General features: G+C 45.7%; 1 protein-coding gene across 1 annotated transcript in view; it reads right to left on the bottom strand.

Moving 5' to 3' along the window:
- Nucleotides 1-697: 697 nt before the first annotated feature.
- The window catches only part of cdyl (chromodomain protein, Y-like), a 30,328-nt gene continuing 14,313 nt past the window's right edge, over nucleotides 698-16,712 (bottom strand). Inside the window, exons 3-6 of the mRNA XM_078430057.1 lie at nucleotides 15,772-15,944; nucleotides 11,182-11,392; nucleotides 9,135-9,278; nucleotides 698-2,339 (exon numbers count right to left, since the gene is read on the bottom strand). Coding sequence (XP_078286183.1) covers nucleotides 2,181-2,339; nucleotides 9,135-9,278; nucleotides 11,182-11,392; nucleotides 15,772-15,944 — 687 coding nt within the window. The 3' untranslated portion in view covers nucleotides 698-2,180. The remainder of the gene's footprint in view (nucleotides 2,340-9,134; nucleotides 9,279-11,181; nucleotides 11,393-15,771; nucleotides 15,945-16,712) is intronic.

The following is a 16,712-nucleotide window of genomic DNA, read 5'->3' as shown; positions in this document are numbered from 1 at the left end:
ATCGGGTTATGGGGGCAAAGGCAAGAGAATGGGGATCAAGGGAAAGATAGATCAGCTATGATTTAATGGCAGAGTAGACTTGATGGGCTGAATGGACTAATTCTGCTCCTTGAACCTTTGAACTTTTTCCAGCATCTTCGTTGTTGTGTCTCTTTAAAGGAGATGAGGAGGAATTTCTTTAGTCAGAGGGTGGTGAATCTGTGGAATTATTTGCCACAGACGGCCGTGGAGGCCGAGTCAGTGGATATTTTTAATGCGGAGACTGACAGATTCTAGATTAGCACGGGTGTCGGGGGTTACGGGGAGAAGGCTGGTGAACGGGATTGAGAGGGAAAGATCAGTCATAATGGACAGACAACCTATGAACCTGGCCCAATAGCAGAAGTGTGCACATGGCAGGGCTGGAAACTGGAAGTGTCCTGAGCTCATTCTGTTACCACCATCGTCTACTGTACAAGTGATGGCTCCCACTGACTGTCGCCGGAAGCTTGCGCCCTTTTCAGGACGGACGATGACAGTGGTGTAACATTTGAACGATGAACATGAGAGAAGAAGAACCTATGAACCGAGGAACTTATGAACTATAATACATAAGGACATTGTGAACATTGAGACAGAACACTTTGGAGAATCAGCACGATAAGTTTTACAATTTGGATGCACTTTTGAATATGAAATATTAGTTTTTATTTCCCCAGATCTTTTCACAGCTCATTTTAATTAATAACCTATAAAACTTTACAGATTGTACAGCTTATAATATAGTTTAAACTACTGAACAAAAGTAGGTCCTACAGATGCAAAAATACTGTACCAATCCAAAGTAAAGGCAGATTTACACAATGTACAGCTCTCCACTGGGAAAGGAGGTGATCATTTATAAGTACAAACAAACTGTACAAAAATAAGATTTAATTTCCATTCATACATTCAGAGAAGATTGCAAATGCAGATATACATATCCAGTGAGATATCTGCAGACAGGAATTAGTTACCACTCCTAACAGGAATGAACAATACTATTTATCTGGGGCACCGTTAAGAATATGGCATAGTGTAACATTTAAACAAAAAGATACAAGAATTACCTACTTTTAAAGGTTTTTTTTAAAAAATATTTTTTGTTTTGAATAGTGTGCCAAAAAGGAGTTTTTGATTTAAAAGCTTATTAAATTAAGAAAATGTTTCTAAAGTGGTACTAAGACCATAATTATGAATTCAGAAAGCATTTTTGGTGTAATACATTGTAACTGGCAACGAAACACAAGCTCTTTCTATAGTTTATACTTACCCAGAAACAGAAGTTATATTTGTATTTGATTAAAAAGAAATGGAAAACCCTACACTTTAAAAAACACGAAAACTAATACTTAACTTATGTCGTTTCCTTATATAAGATTCACAATCGCTAATACTGCAAGGCGGGATTTTGTCTTAAGGAGCCAGTGGTTTCTTCATGCGTTTTGGAGAATATAGGAATAAATTCTGGAACTGGGTCAAACATTTAATAAACACGTCCTGAGCACATTGAACATGTACACACAGACTCTTTGCAAGGATATGTACTGTACAGTCTGAAGGATTTATGTTAGAGATAGGATTGACTGCCAGAAATCACACCTGTTCTTTGATGTTGAGGTATTTGTAATCCTCTCCCCGCCCCCCTCCCCCAAACAATATACCTATGACCTTTTTTTAGAATCTTTTTTGTGAGTTAGTATTTATATTTTTAATTTAAACCATCCTCGTTATTCCCTGGCAGTGGGATGTGAGGGGCTGGTTTATTTTACCCGTTTTCTTTCCTCCCATTTTCTGAAGCTGAGCGTCATTCCAAACTTTCCCCTCTCAAACGCTGAATCAGACCACACGTTTGGATGTGGGGAAGCATTGTAGAGTGCAGTAACTGTCGTGGACAAAAGCAAAGGATAACTGCAAAGTGCACGGCAAATCATTCAGCTCGCCCCAGCTTGCTCTCTCTCCTCTCCCGTTGTCGTTTGGACTGATGGAGCACACACAGCACCAGTTCAGGTCTTCAGCTTCCAGCCTTTGCTTCTGGGCAGACGCCTCTCAAGGATGTATATTTCCATTGGTTTCTCCCGCTCCTCTACTTCCGTACGAGGGCATTCAGAAGCCAACAAGGCGACCCAGCAGGAAATAATTTTTCCAAAGACAATCCACGTTCAGAACTCATCGATCTTCTTCTGTAGGTACCTTAGCATAGAATCCATCCCCTGAGAAGAACTCCAGATTTTCCTTAGAACATAAGTTTCATTCTCGTTGGTCTGCTCCAAATCACCTTTCATGGCATTTCGGACAAGGGCTTTGGACTCCTCAAGTACCTGAATAAAGTGTGCAGATATTTGTTAGGGCAGTAATACCATTTTATTGCAGAGAGTACACTAAAGCTGTCGGACTCATGACTCAGTAAGCCACATCGCATAGGCACATTAAGGGTGGCACAGTGGCGCACAGTGAAAGAGTTGCTGTCTTGCAGCGCCAGAGACCTGGGTTTGATCCCGACTATGGGTGCTGTCTGTACGGAGTTTGTACGTTCTCCCCGTGACCTGCGTGGTGCTCCGGTTTCCTCCCACACTCCGAAGACATATAGGTTTGTATGTTAATTGGCTTTGGTAAAATTGTAAATTGTTGTTCCTAGTGTGTGTAGTAGGATAGTGATAGTGTAAGGGATCGCTGGTCGATGTGGCAAAATAGCTCGGAATAAGCATCTGGCCAGCTTATTAGCAAGGTAAACACAATAAAGTAGAAAGGTGGAACTATGGATGCTAGTTTGCACAAAAGGACACAGAGTGCTGGAGTAACTCAGCGGGTCAGGCAGCATCTCTGGAGAACATGGATAGGTGACGTTTCACAGAGTGCTGGAGTAACTCAGCGGGTCAGGCAGCATCTGTGGAGAACATGGATAGGTGATGTTTCACAGAGTGCTGGAGTAACTCAGCGGGTCAGGCAGCATCTCTGGAGAACATGGATAGGTGACGTTTCACAGAGTGCTAAAGTCACCTATCACGCACGTCGCCTATCCATGTTCTCCAGAGATGCTGCCTGACCCGCTGAGTTACTCCAGCACTCTGTGTCTTTTTGTGCAAACTAGCATCCACAGTTCCACCTTTTTAGTTTAGTTTAGAGATAGTGTGGAAACAGGCCCTTCGGACCATCGAGTCCGCACCAACCAGCGATCCCCACACATTAACACTACACACACTAGGGACAATTTACATTTGTACCAAGCCAATTAACCTACAAAACTGTACGTCTTTGGAGTGTGGGAGGAAACCAAAGGTCTCAGAGAAATCAAATTCATAAAGACTCAAAAAACTGCAGTTGCTGGAATCTTGAGCAAAACTGAAAAGTGCTGGACTTTAGAGACCCAGGTCCTTCGGCCCACCGACTCTCTGCGGATGAGTGATCTCCAAATACTGAAGCTATCCTACACACCAGGGACAAATTACAATTGTACCAAAGCCAATCAACTGTGCATACAAACCTGTGCATCTTTGGAGTGTGGGAGGAAACCGGAGCACCTGGATAAACCCACGCAGGTCACGGGGAGAACGTACAAAGTCCGTACGGACAGCACCCGTGGTCGGGATCGAACCTGAGACCTGGGCCTCTAGCGCTGTGAGGCAGCAACTCTACCACTGCGCCACCATGGAGTTACTCCAGCATTCTGTGTCTATCTTTGGTACATCACATGAAGGGCCTGCTTCTGTGCTCGATGGGTATGACATTAGTTGGAAGCATTTTTCCTCTGCGTTACAAAATGGTACTTTATACAGGTCCACCGCTGATTTACTAGCAACTGCTGGTCCAGCACCTCCTTAAACCCGGACTAAAATTACCTTGAAATCCCCCATGGAAGTCCCCCTGGGCCTGAGCTTGTGTTTCAGCGGCCCACGTTTCTGCCCCTCTGCGGGGCGCGGCCTGCAGGGAAAGGGGCGACTCGGTCTCGGGTGCGGTCGCCGATCCCACCCTCGTCAGGACGACGCAGGGCAACTCGTTATCCAGCAACCGGGCAAGAAGCGCGAGCTTCACTGGCAATTCAACCCACATTTTATATTTGATATAACTGACTGTGGCCATGGTGCTTTAGAGAGAGGGGTGGGGTATAATTAGAGGGTTGGAGATTGAGTTTAGTTTAGTTTAGAGATACTAAACTAAAACAGGCCCTTCGTCCCACTGAGTCCGCACCGACCAGCGATCCCCGCACATTAACACTATCCTAAGGACAATTTTCACATTTACCAAGCCAATTTATCTACATACTACCCATTGTCCTATTACCTATTGTCTATTGTCTATTGTCTATTCCTGTACATCTTTGGAGTGAGGGAGGAAACCGAAGATCTCGGAGAAAACCCGCGTGGTCTCAGGGAGAAGGTACAAACTCCGTACAGACAGCACCCGTAGTCGGGATGGAACCCGGGTCTCCGGTGCTGCAAGCGCTGTAAGGCGGCAACTCTACCGCTGCGCCACCGTGCCGGGATATTGTTGAATTATTATTATTACGTGACCAGAATTGGACCTAATTGTACTCCTATAATCTACAAACTTAGAACCTCTGTTGCTCTGGCAAAATGGATAAACCAGCAAGGCATGCAGGAAGGAACAGCAGATGCAGGTTTACACCAAAGATAGAGTCAGAATGCTGGATCAGCGGGTCAGGCATTTAGGTGAGAGGTGAGACCCTTCTTCAGTGCGGGTGACGATTCGGGTCGAGACCCTTCTTCAGACTTCAGAGAGGTTGTGACCTGAAACGTCATGCATTCCTTCTCTCTAGAGATGCTGTCTGACCCGCTGAGTTACTCCAGCATTCTGTATCTAGTCTTTAGTGGAAACAAAGCTGCCGATAAACTGGTGGTAGACCTGTGCTACATTAAAGAAATGTAACACACCTGTTATAAAAACCTCTTTCAGAAAAAGGATAACATTTAAAAACAAATAAAGTGAATGCTGCATTTGACTGAGTGTAAGGAAGGTCTGTCTATAGAAACAGAGACAATAGGTGCAGGAGGAGGCCGTTTGGCCCTTTGAGACAGCACCGCCATTCATTGTGATCATGGCTGATCATCCACAATCAGTAACCTGTGCCTGTCTTCTCCCCATATCCCTTGATTCCACTAGCCCCTAGAGCTCTATCTAACTCTCTCTTAAATCCATCCAGTGAATTGGCCTCCACTGCCTTCTGTGGCAGAGAATTCCACAGATTCACAACTCTCTGGGTGAAAAAGTTTCTTCTAGGCAGCAGCAATCAGCAGTAGCAGCAGCAGCAAGCAGCACCAAGCTGTGTTGCTTGGGAAGTAGTGTGTGGAGATTGTGTGGGGATAGTAAGGAGTAAGACCTGTGTGATCTCCCGGACTAGTTTCGATCGCCTAGCTTGGGGTCGGAGAGGAATTTCCCGGATTTTTTCCCAAATTGGCCTGGGTTTTTTATCCGGTTTTTCGCCTCTCCCAGGAGATCACTCAGTTCTTTTGGGTGGGCGGTTGGAGCGGTTGGAGTAGCGGCCGGGCGGTAGGTTTAGTAACCGAGCGCGGGGCTTTGTTTGGAGAGTATGACTGCCAGGGCAGTTTTTTGTTCTGGGTGTCAGATGTGGGGAATCTGGGAGTCTGATAGTCTTCCAGACATCCACATCTGCGCCAGGTGTGACGAGATGGGGCTCCTAAGGGACCGTATTAGGAACCTGGAGCGGCAGATTGATGACCTCCGTCTGATCAGGGAGAGTGAGGAGGTTATAGATAGGAGTTACAGGGAGGTGGTCACTCCTAGACCACGGGAGGTAGACAAGTGGGTCACTGTTAGGGGGGGCAAGGAACAGAGGCAGGGACTAGGGAGTACCCCGGTGGCTGTAACCCTTGGAAATAAGTACTCCTGTTTAAGTACTGTTGGGGGGGACAGCCTACCTGGGGGCAACGACGGTGCCCGGGCCTCTGGCAAGGAGTCCGGCCCTGTTGCTCAGAAGGGTAGGGAAAGGAAGAGGAAAGCAGTAGTAATAGGGGACTCTATAGTGAGGGGGTCAGATAGGCGTTTCTGTGGACGCAGTCGGGAGACCCGGATGGTGGTTTGCCTCCCTGGTGCCGGTGTCCGGGATGTGTCTGAGCGTGTCCAGGATATCCTGAAAGGGGAGGGAGAGGAGCCAGAGGTCGTGGTACATATAGGTACCAACAATATAGGTAGGATAAGGGAAGAGGTCCTGAAAGGAGAATTCAGGGAGCTAGGAAGAGAGTTAAAAAAAAGGACTTCCAAAGTAATAATCTCAGGCTTACTGCCTGTGCCACGCGATAGTGAGAATAGGAATGGAGTGAGGTGGAGGATAAATACGTGGCTGAGGAACTGGTGCAGGGAGCAGGGTTTCAAGTTTCTGGATCATTGGGACCTCTTCTGGGGGAAGTATGACCTGTACAAAAAGGACGGGTTGCATCTGAACCCGAGGGGAACCAATATCCTGGCGGGGAGATTTGCTAAAATAACTGCGGAGACTTTAAACTAGTACGGTTGGGGGGAGGGACTCAAACACAGATAGCTAATAGGCAGTGTGTGAGGCAGGAGGCAGAAAAGGGAAACACTCAGACCCAATATGTAGGAGAGAAAGAAGGGAAAAGAAATAAACTGAGAATAAGAAATGATGGGTCCCTTAAATGTGTATATTTTAATGCTAGGAGCATTGTAAGAAAGGTGGATGAGCTTAGAGCCTGGATTGACATCTGGAAGTATGATGTTGTGGCGATCAGTGAAACATGGTTGCAGGAGGGTTGCGATTGGCAATTAAATATTCCAGGATTTCATTGTTTCAGATGTGATAGAATCGGAGGGGTAAGAGGTGGGGGTGTTGCATTGCTTGTCAGGGAGGATATCACAGCAGTGCTTTGGCAGGACAGACTAGAAGGCTCGATTAAGGAGGCTGTTTGGGTGGAACTCAGAAATGAGAAAGGTTTAGCAACACTTATAGGGGTGTATTATAGACCGCCAAATAGGGAACGAGAATTGGAAGAGCAAATATGTAAGGAGATAGCAGATATTAGTAGTAAGCACAGAGTGGTGATTGTGGGTGATTTCAATTTTCCGTATATAGACTGGGAATCACATTCTGTTAAAGGGCTGGATGGTTTGGAGTTTGTAAAATGTGTGCAGGATAGTTTTTTGCAGCAATACGTAGAGGTGCCTACCAGAGAAGGGGCAGTGTTGGACCTCCTGTTAGGAAATGAGATGGGTCAGGTGACGGAGGTATGTGTTGAGGAGCACTTTGGGTCTAGTGATCATAATGCCATTAGTTTCAATATCATTATGGAGAAGGTCAAATCTGGACCAAGGGTTGAGATTTTGGATTGGAGAAAGGCTAATTTTGAGGAGATGAGAAAGGATTTAAAAGGAGTGAAATGGAAATTGTTGTTTTATGAAAAGGATATAATAGAGAAATGGAGGATATTTAAAGGTGAAATTTTGAGAGTACAGAGTCTTTATGTCCCTGTTCGGTGGAAAGGAAAGAATAATAATTTGAAAGAGCCGTGGTTTTCCAGGGAAATTGGACACTTGGTTCGGAAAAAGAGGGAGATATACAATAAATATAAGCGGCAGGGAGTAAATGAGGTTCTTGAGGAATATAAAGAATGTAAAAGGAATCTTAAAAAGGAAATTAGAAAAGCGAAAAAAAATATGAGGCTGCTTTGGCAAGTAATGTAAAAGTAAACCCCAAGGGGTTCTACAGATATGTCAATAGCAAAAGGATAGTGAGGGAAAAAATTGGTCCATTAGAGAGTCAGAGTGGACAGCTATGTGCTGAGCCGGAAGAAATGGGGGAGATATTAAACAATTTCTTTTCTTCGGTATTTACCGAGGAGAAGGATATTGAATTATGTGAGGTAAGCGAAACAAGTAGAGTAGTGATGGAAATTAGGAGGATTAAAGAAGAGGAGGTACGGACACTTTTGAAGAATATAAAAGTGGATAAGTCTCCAGGTCCTGATAGGATATTCCCTAGGACATTGAGGGAAGTTAGTGCAGAAATAGCAGGGGCTATGACGGAAATATTTCAAACGTCATTAGAAACAGGGATGGTGCCGGAAGATTGGCGCATTGCGCATGTTGTGCCTTTGTTTAAAAAAGGTTCTAAAAGTAAACCTAGCAATTATAGACCTATTAGTTTGACGTCTGTGGTGGGAAAATTAATGGAAAAGATACTTAGGGACAATATATATAATTATTTGGATAATCAAGGCCTGATTAGAAACAGTCAACATGGATTTGTGCCTGGAAGGTCATGTTTGACTAATCTTCTTGAATTTTTTGAAGAGGTTACCAGGGAAATTGATAAGGGCAAGGCTGTGGATGTTGTCTATATGGACTTCAGTAAGGCATTTGACAAGGTTCCACATGGAAGGTTGATTAAGAAGGTTAAATCGTTGGGTATTAATAGTGAGGTTGCAAGATGGATTCAACAATGGCTGAATGGGAGATACCAGAGGGTAACGGTTGACAATTGTATGTCAGGTTGGAGGCCAGTGTCTAGTGGAGTGCCCCAAGGATCTGTGTTGGGTCCACTGTTGTTTGTCATTTACATTAATGATCTGGATGATGGTGTGGCAAATTGGATTAGTAAATATGCAGATGATACTAAGATAGGTGGAGTAGTTGATAGTGAGGTAGATTTTCAAAGTCTACAGAGAGACTTGGGCCTTTTGGAAGGGTGGGCTGAAAGATGGCAGATGGAGTTTAATGCTGATAAGTGTGAGGTGCTGCATTTTGGTAGGACAAATCAAAATAGGACGTACAGGGTAAATGGTAGGGAATTGAGGAATGCAGTGGAACAGAGGGATCTGGGAATAACTGTGCATTGTTCCCTGAAGGTGGAATCTCATGTGGATAGGGTGGTGAAGAAGGCGTTTGGTATGCTTGCCTTTATAAATCAGAGCATCGAGTATAGAAGTTGGGATGTAATGTTGAAATTGTACAGGGCATTGGTGAGGCCAAATCTGGAGTAGCCTCTGTTTTAAATGCCCCCCCTTTATTCTTAGAATGTGTGGCCCCTGGTTCTGGACTCCCCCAACATTGGGAACATGTTTCCTGCCTCTAGCTTGTCCAGTCCTTTTATATGTGGAATGTGGATGGTTACGTTGCCGACTTACAAGGGAATTACAGGCGACGAGTTCCTTAATGCGGACCATGACCTCCTGACTGAAGGTTCCAGGCCAGAAAACCTGCGATACCAATCCTTTAGCACAAGCTTCTTGTGCAGTCAACTTGCGTCCACTGAATAGCATTTCATTCGCCTGTGTAAAAAAAAAATCACAATCTCAGCATAAACAGTGAAAAATAAAGTCTGACAGAGAAGATAAGGCACAGAATGCTGGAGTAACTCAGCGGGTCAGGCAGCATCTGTGGAGAACATGGATAGGTGACGTTTCACAGAGTGCTGGAGTAACTCAGCGGGTCAGGCAGCATCTCTAGAGAACATGGATAGGTGACATTTCACAGAGTGCTGGAGTAACTCAGCGGGTCAGGCAGCATCTGTGGAGAACATGGATAGGTGACGTTTCACAGAGTGCTGGAGTAACTCAGCGGGTCAGGCAGCATCTCTAGAGAACATGGATAGGTGACATTTCAGAGTGCTGGAGTAACTCAGCGGGTCAGGCAGCATCTGTGGAGAACATGGATAGGTGACGTTTCACAGAGTGCTGGAGTAACTCAGCGGGTCAGGCAGCATCTGTGGAGAACATGGATAGGTGACGTTTCACAGAGTGCTGGAGTAACTCAGCGGGTCAGGCAGCATCTGTGGAGAACATGGATAGGTGACGTTTCACAGAGTGCTGGAGTAACTCAGCGGGTCAGGCAGCATCTGTGGAGAACATGGATAGGTGACGTTTCACAGAGTGCTGGAGTAACTCAGCGGGTCAGGCAGCAACTCTGGAAAGAAGGAATTGGTGACGTATTGTGTCGAGACACCTTCAGATTGAGAGTCAGAGGAGAGGGAAACTAGAGATGTGAAAGGGCAAGGGGTGAGCAGCGAGAGAGGGTGTGGACACATGGTCTTCAAACTCCCCTTTCTGAAGTCAATGGCACGTTCCATGGTCCTATGACCTGAGCAAGTGGTTGTGATGTTGAGCAACCTTTTTCAGGCACGATAATACAATTGGTGCAGTGCTAACCATCAACATTTTAATAAGCAAGAGAACTATGACAGATAATTAGTTGGAGAATTTATAAGATAATTCTCATTAAAGATAAGTAGTTTAGTTTAGAGATACTGCGTGGAAACAGGCCCTTTCGGCCCACCGGGTCCGTGCCGACCAGCGATCCCCGCACACTGACACTATCCTACACCCACTAGGGACAATATTTACATTTACCAAGCCAATTAACCTACAAACCTGTACGTCATTGGAATGTGGGAGGAAACCAAAGATCTGGGAGAAAACCCACGCAGGTCACGGGGAGAACGTACAAACTCCGTACAGACAGCACCTGTAGTCGGGATGGAACCCGGGTCTCTGGCGCTGCATTCGCTGTAAGGCAGCAACTCTACCGCTGCGCCACCGTAGAAATGTGTTATTGAGTAGACATGTGTTATTGAGGAACAATGTTTAGAAGCCAAATTCGACATAAATACACAGCTTGGAAACAGGCCCTTCGGCCCAACTTACCCATGCCGACCAAGAAACTCAATTTACACTTTGTGTGACCGGGAGGCACGGTGCTGAGGGGCAGAGTTGCTGCCTTACAGCGTCAGAGGCTTGCGTTCCATCCTGACCGGCTGCTCTGGTTTTCTCCTTCATTACAAAGAAGGTCTGTAGGTTAATTGGCTTGTGTAAATTGTCCCCGGTGTGCAGGATGGAACGTTTACGGAGCGATTGTTGATCGGCGCGGACTCAGACGACCAAAGGGCCTGTTTAGTTTAGTTTAGAGATACAGCGTGGAAACAGGCCCTTCAGCCTATCGAGTCCACAGCGACCAGCGATCCCTGTAAACTAGCACTGTAGGTCTTTGGAGCGTGGGAGGAAACCGAAGATCTCGGAGAAAACCCACGCAGGTCACTCCATACTGACAGCACCCGTAGTAGGGATGGAACCCGTGTCTCTGGCGCTGTAAGCGCTGCGAGGCAGCAACTCTACCGCTGCGCTATGGTGCCGCCCCTGAAGAGAGCAGTTGATGATTTGAAGCAGGTTTGGAACTTACTGAGGCGAGGCCCATGATTCTGGGATAGGTCAGTGATGAGCAGCCGTCAGGAGTCTGTCCAAACGTGGTGTAGGGAGTCTGGAACCAGGCCTTCTCATTGGCCCACACCACGTCACAGAGGGGCAAGATGGAGGCCCCCAGGCCGATAGCAGGGCCGTTCACGGCTACGATGATCGGCTTCTTGAACTGAATAAACGTGTTGACAAAACTCCTACAAGTGGAAAAAAAAGCATCAATCTGCATTACATTTAGCATCACTTCCTCTTCATCAACATTCAGAAGGGATAACAGCAGAATTAGGCCATTCGGCCCATCAAGTCTACTCTGCCATTCAATCATGGCTGATCTATCTCTCCCTCCTAACCCCATTCTCCTAACCCCATTCTCCTGCCTTCTCCCCATAACCCCCGACACCCGCACTAATCAACTAAGGAATTGTCAATCCTCAAAAATACCCACTGACTTGGCCTCCTCAGCCTTCTGTGGCAATGAATCCCACAGATTCACCACCCTCTGACTAAAGAAACCCCTCCTCATCTCATATAGATACATAGACAATAGGTGCAGCAGTAGGCCATTCTAAAGGTGCGTCCTTTAATTCTGAGGCTGTGCCCTCTGGTCCTAGACTCTCCCACTAGTGGAAACATCCTCTCCATGTAAGCTTTTCCCTATTCGGTAAGTTTCAACGTGGTTCCCCCTCATCCTTCTAAACTCCAGTGAGTACAGGCCCAGTGCCGACAAACGCTCATCATATGTTAACCCACTCATTCCTGGGATCATTCTTGTAAACCTCCTCTGGACCCTCTCCAGAGCCAGCACATCCTTCCTCAGATACGGGGCCCAAAATTGCTCACGATACTCCATATGCAGCCTGACCAGCCAGCACCTTATACAGCCTCAGCATTACATCCCTGTTTTTGTATTCTAGTCCTCTCAAACAAAATGTTAGCATTGCATTTCCCTCTTTTAATCTTAGAACAATCTTAACTACAACCCTACTTTAACACCAAACTACCATGAACTTTTAGTGTTGCACTACATACTTTGGCTTAGACTGTTAAGATCTAGTTACCTAGTATTACAGAATTTATTGTATTACTGTTTATTGTGCATTTGTGTTGTTGCATTAATGTGCTTGAAAGCTGCAGCTAGTAATAATTTCATCTCAATTTCATCCAGGCCTTTCACTAAGTAACATTAAACATCGTGATCCTATCCGTGCATCCTAAACTAAATATCCACCGAGTTTGGTCCTAAATAAACATAGGAACATTATCTCAATGGTGTCAGATTAGGTAAAGGGGAAGTGCAAAGAGATCTGGGTGTCCTTGTACACCAGTCACTGAAAGTAAGCGTGCAGGTACTGCAGGCAGCGAAGAAAGCTAATGGCATGTTGGCCTTCATAACGAGAGGATTTGAGTATAGGAATAAAGAGGTCCTTCTGCAGTTGTGTAGGTGCCATGGTGAGACCACATCTAGAGTTTTGTTGCGCAATTTTGGTCTCCTAATTTGAGGAAGGACATCCTTGTTATTGAGGCAGTGCAGCATAGGTTCACCAGGTTAATCCACGGAATGGCGGGACTGTCATATGAGGAAAGACTGAGCTTGTATTCACTGGAGTTTAGAAGGATGAGAGGGGATCTAATAGAAATGTATAAAATTCTTAAAGAACTGGACAAGCTAGATGCAGGAAAAATGTTCTCAATGTTAGGGGAGTTCAGAACCAGGGGCCACAGTCTAAGAATAAAGGGGAGGCCATTTAAAACTGAGGTAGAAGAAACTTTTTCCACCCAGAGAGTTGCGAATTTGTGGAATTCTCCGCCACAGAGGGCAGTGGAGGCCAATTCACTGGATGAGTTTAAAAGAGAGTTAGATAGAGCTCCAGGGGCTAGTGGAATCAAGGGATATGGGGAGAAGGCAGGCACAGGTTAGTGAACGTGGATGATCAGCCATGATCACAATGAATGTCCGGTGCTGGCTCAAAGGGCTAAATGGCCTCCTCCTGCACCTATTTTCTATGTTTCTATTTAATTGAGGTGGACAAAATTATTAGAGATATAAACAAGGTGATCAGATTTTTCCACTAGCAGGAAGGTTGATCACCAGATCACTTTAAGATAATTAATAGTCGGAACAGAAGGGATTTGAAATCTTTTTTTCATTCAGAAAAATGGAAAGTTCATAGAAAATGGATTGAAAATAAATGAAAATGGATACTCCAGCCATTAAAAGAGTGGTGTAGGCAGAATCTCTTCACATTTAAACGATGCTGCATGAAAACTTGAGGAATTGTGGACCAGAATCTGGACTTATGGACAGAAATTAGAATGATTCTAAATGACTGTACATTTAGAACTTAGACTTTAGAGATACAGTATGGAATCAGGTCCTTCAGCCCCCCGAGTCAGCGCCGACCAGTGATCACACTATCCCACGCACCAGGGACAATTTACAATTTACCACAGCCAATTAACCTACAAGCCTGTACGTCTTTGGAGTGTGGGACAAAACCGAGGAAACCCACGCAGGTCACGGGGAGAATGTGCAAACTCCGTACAGACAGCACCCATAGTCTGAATGGAACCCGGGTCTCTGGCGCCATAAGACAGCCACTCTACCCACTGCGCCACTATGAAAACAACAGGTCAAAAGCACTGCTATCTTACGCGTGCACTTTTATTGCTCGTCATAGAGTGATACAGTGTGGAAACAGGCCCTTCGGCCCGACACGCCCACACTGGCCAACAATGTCCCAGCTACATTAGTCCCACCTGCCTGCGCTTGGTCCATTTCCCTCCAAACCTGTCCTATCCATGTACCTGTCTAACTGTTTCTTAAACGATGGGATAGTCCCAGCCTCAACTACCTCCTCTGGCAGCTCGTTCCATACACCCACCACCATCTGTGTGAAAAAGTTACCCCTCAGATTCCAATTAAATCTTTTCCCCTTCACCTTGAATTATGTCCTCTGATCACCATTTCCCATTCTGGGCAAGAGACTCTGTGCGTCTACCCGATCTATTCCTCTCATGATTTTATGCACTTCTTTATCATCACCCCTCATTCTCCTGCGCTCCATGGAATAGAGACCCAGCCTACTCAACCTCTCCCTGTAGCTCACTCCCTCTAGTCCTGGTAAATCTTTTCTGAACCCTTTCAAGTTTGACAATACCTTTCCTGTAACATGGTGCCCAGAACTGAACACAATATTCTAAATGTGGTCTCACCAACGTCTTATACAACTGCAACATGACCTCCCAACTTCTATACTCAATACTCTGACTGATGAAGGCCAAAGTGCCAAAAGCCTTTTTGACCGCCCTATCTACCTGCGACTCCACCTTCAAGGCACAGATTTAAATGTAGGCCAAGTTCCCCTGTGTGAGCTACCCTCCAACAACACCCCCCTGCCCCCAGCATTTTGTGTTTACCTCTGTGTTTTATTGTCATATGCCCCAAAACAGAACAATTCTGTAAAAGGGAAAGCTGTAACCATGTTATATGGTTAGGGTGAGAGTTCTGGGAAAGATGTTGTCAAGTTGGATAGGTGCAGAGAAGATGTACGAGGATGTGCCAGGATTCGAGGGTCTGATCTATACGGAGAGGTTGAGTAGGGCTGGGACTCTATTCCCTGGAGTGCAGGAGGATGAGAGGTATAATAATTGAGGTGTATAAAATCATGAGAAGGAAAAGATCAGGTAGACACACAGAGTCTCTTGCCCAGAGTGAGGGAATCGAGGACCAGAAGACATAGGTTCAAGGCGAAGGGGGAAAGATTTAATAGGAACCTGAGGGGTAACTTTTTCACACAAAAGGTGGTGTGGTGGGTGTATGGAACAAGCTGCCAGAGGAGGTAGTTGAGGCTGGGACTATCCCAACGTTTAAGAAACATTTAGTCAGGTACATGGATAGGACTGGTTTAGAGGGATATGGACCAAGCGCTGGCAGGTGGGACTGATGTAGCTGGGACAAGTTGGGCGGTGTGGGCAAGTTGGGCTGAAGGGCCTGTTTCCACACTGTATGACTCTATGACTCTTTGACTTTATGTCCCGAAATGGAACAATGAAATTCTGTGAAGTGAAATGCTGTAAAACTATGGGCAGTAGAGTTGCTGCCTTACAGCACTTGCAGCGCCGGAGACCCGGGTTCCATCCCGACTACGGGTGCTGTTTGTACGGAGTTTGTACGTTCTCCCCGTGATCTGCGTGGGTTTTCTCCGAGATCTTCGGTTTCCTCCCACACTCCAAAGGCGTGCAGATTTGTAGGTTAATTGGCTTGGTAAATGTTTTAAAAAATTGTCCCTAGTGGGTATAGGGTAGTGTTAATGTGCGGGGATCGCTGGTCGGCCTGGACCCGGTGGGCCGAAGGGCCTGTTTCCACGCTGCATCTCTAAACTAAACTAAACTATGAATGCTGACCCCCACGTTAACACACAGTGCTGCAGTTGCTTACAACGTGTTAAATATTTAACCTTCCAATTCCATGAAAGCTCAAGGAAACTGGAACTTTAGCTATTTTCTTTCTCCACAGGTGCTGCCCGACCTTTTGAGCATTCCCAGCAACGCAAGGCCAACATTAGAAGCTGCGTACCTGATGGACTCGGTCATTTTAATACTCTCTCTTTTTCGGTCATCTGTTAATCGTCGAATGAAATAAATAAAATCAAGACCACAACAAAACACACTTCCTACAGCACTCAGCAAAACCAATTTACTATCATCAGCTGCTGCAGTGTTCAGAGCACTTTGCATTTCCTTCATTACCTGTAAACAAAACAATTAAAAAGCGATTAGAAGCCAAACCGAAATTTGCAACAGAAACATAGAAACATAGAAAAATAGGGCGGCACGGTGGCGCAGCGGTAGAGTTGCTGCCTTACAGCGAATGCAGCGTTGGAGACCCGGGTTCAATCCTGACTACGGGTGCTGTCTGTACGGAGTTTGTACGTTCTCCCAGTGACCTGGGTGGGTTTTCTCCGAGATCTTCGGTTTCCTCCCACACCAAAGACGTAGGTTAATTGGTTTGGTAAATGTCAAAAATTGTCCCTAGTGGGTATAGGATAGTGTTAATGTGCGGGGATCGCTGATCGGCACGGACCAGGTGGGCTGAAAGGGCCTGTTTCCGCGCTGTATCTCTAAATTTAAAAGGTGCAGGAATAGGCCATTCGGCCCTTCGAGCCAGCACCGCCATTCATATGATCACGGGTGATCACCTAAAATCTGTACCCCATTCCTGCTTTTTCCCCCATATCCCTTGATTCCTTTAGCCGTAAGAGCTGAATCTAACTCTCTCTTGAAAACATCCAGTGAATTGGCCTCCACTGTTTTCTGCGGCAGAGAATTCCACAGATTCACAACTCTCTGGGTGAAGACTTTTTGCCGCATTCTTAATTGTAGAAACAGGTTTCATGCACAGTTATAAACAGACGTCTGTGCAGACAAAATGTGCAGGAAGAAACCACAGCTGCTGGTTTACACTGAAGAGTCACACAAAATGCTGGAGTAAGCAGGTCAGCCAGGGAGCATCTCTGG

Source organism: Rhinoraja longicauda, chromosome 2 (assembly GCF_053455715.1).
Source record: "Rhinoraja longicauda isolate Sanriku21f chromosome 2, sRhiLon1.1, whole genome shotgun sequence".
Taxonomy (NCBI): Eukaryota; Metazoa; Chordata; class Chondrichthyes; order Rajiformes; family Arhynchobatidae; genus Rhinoraja; species Rhinoraja longicauda.
Note: the sequence above shows the minus strand (reverse complement) of the source record. Positions and strands in the feature narration are given on the sequence as shown.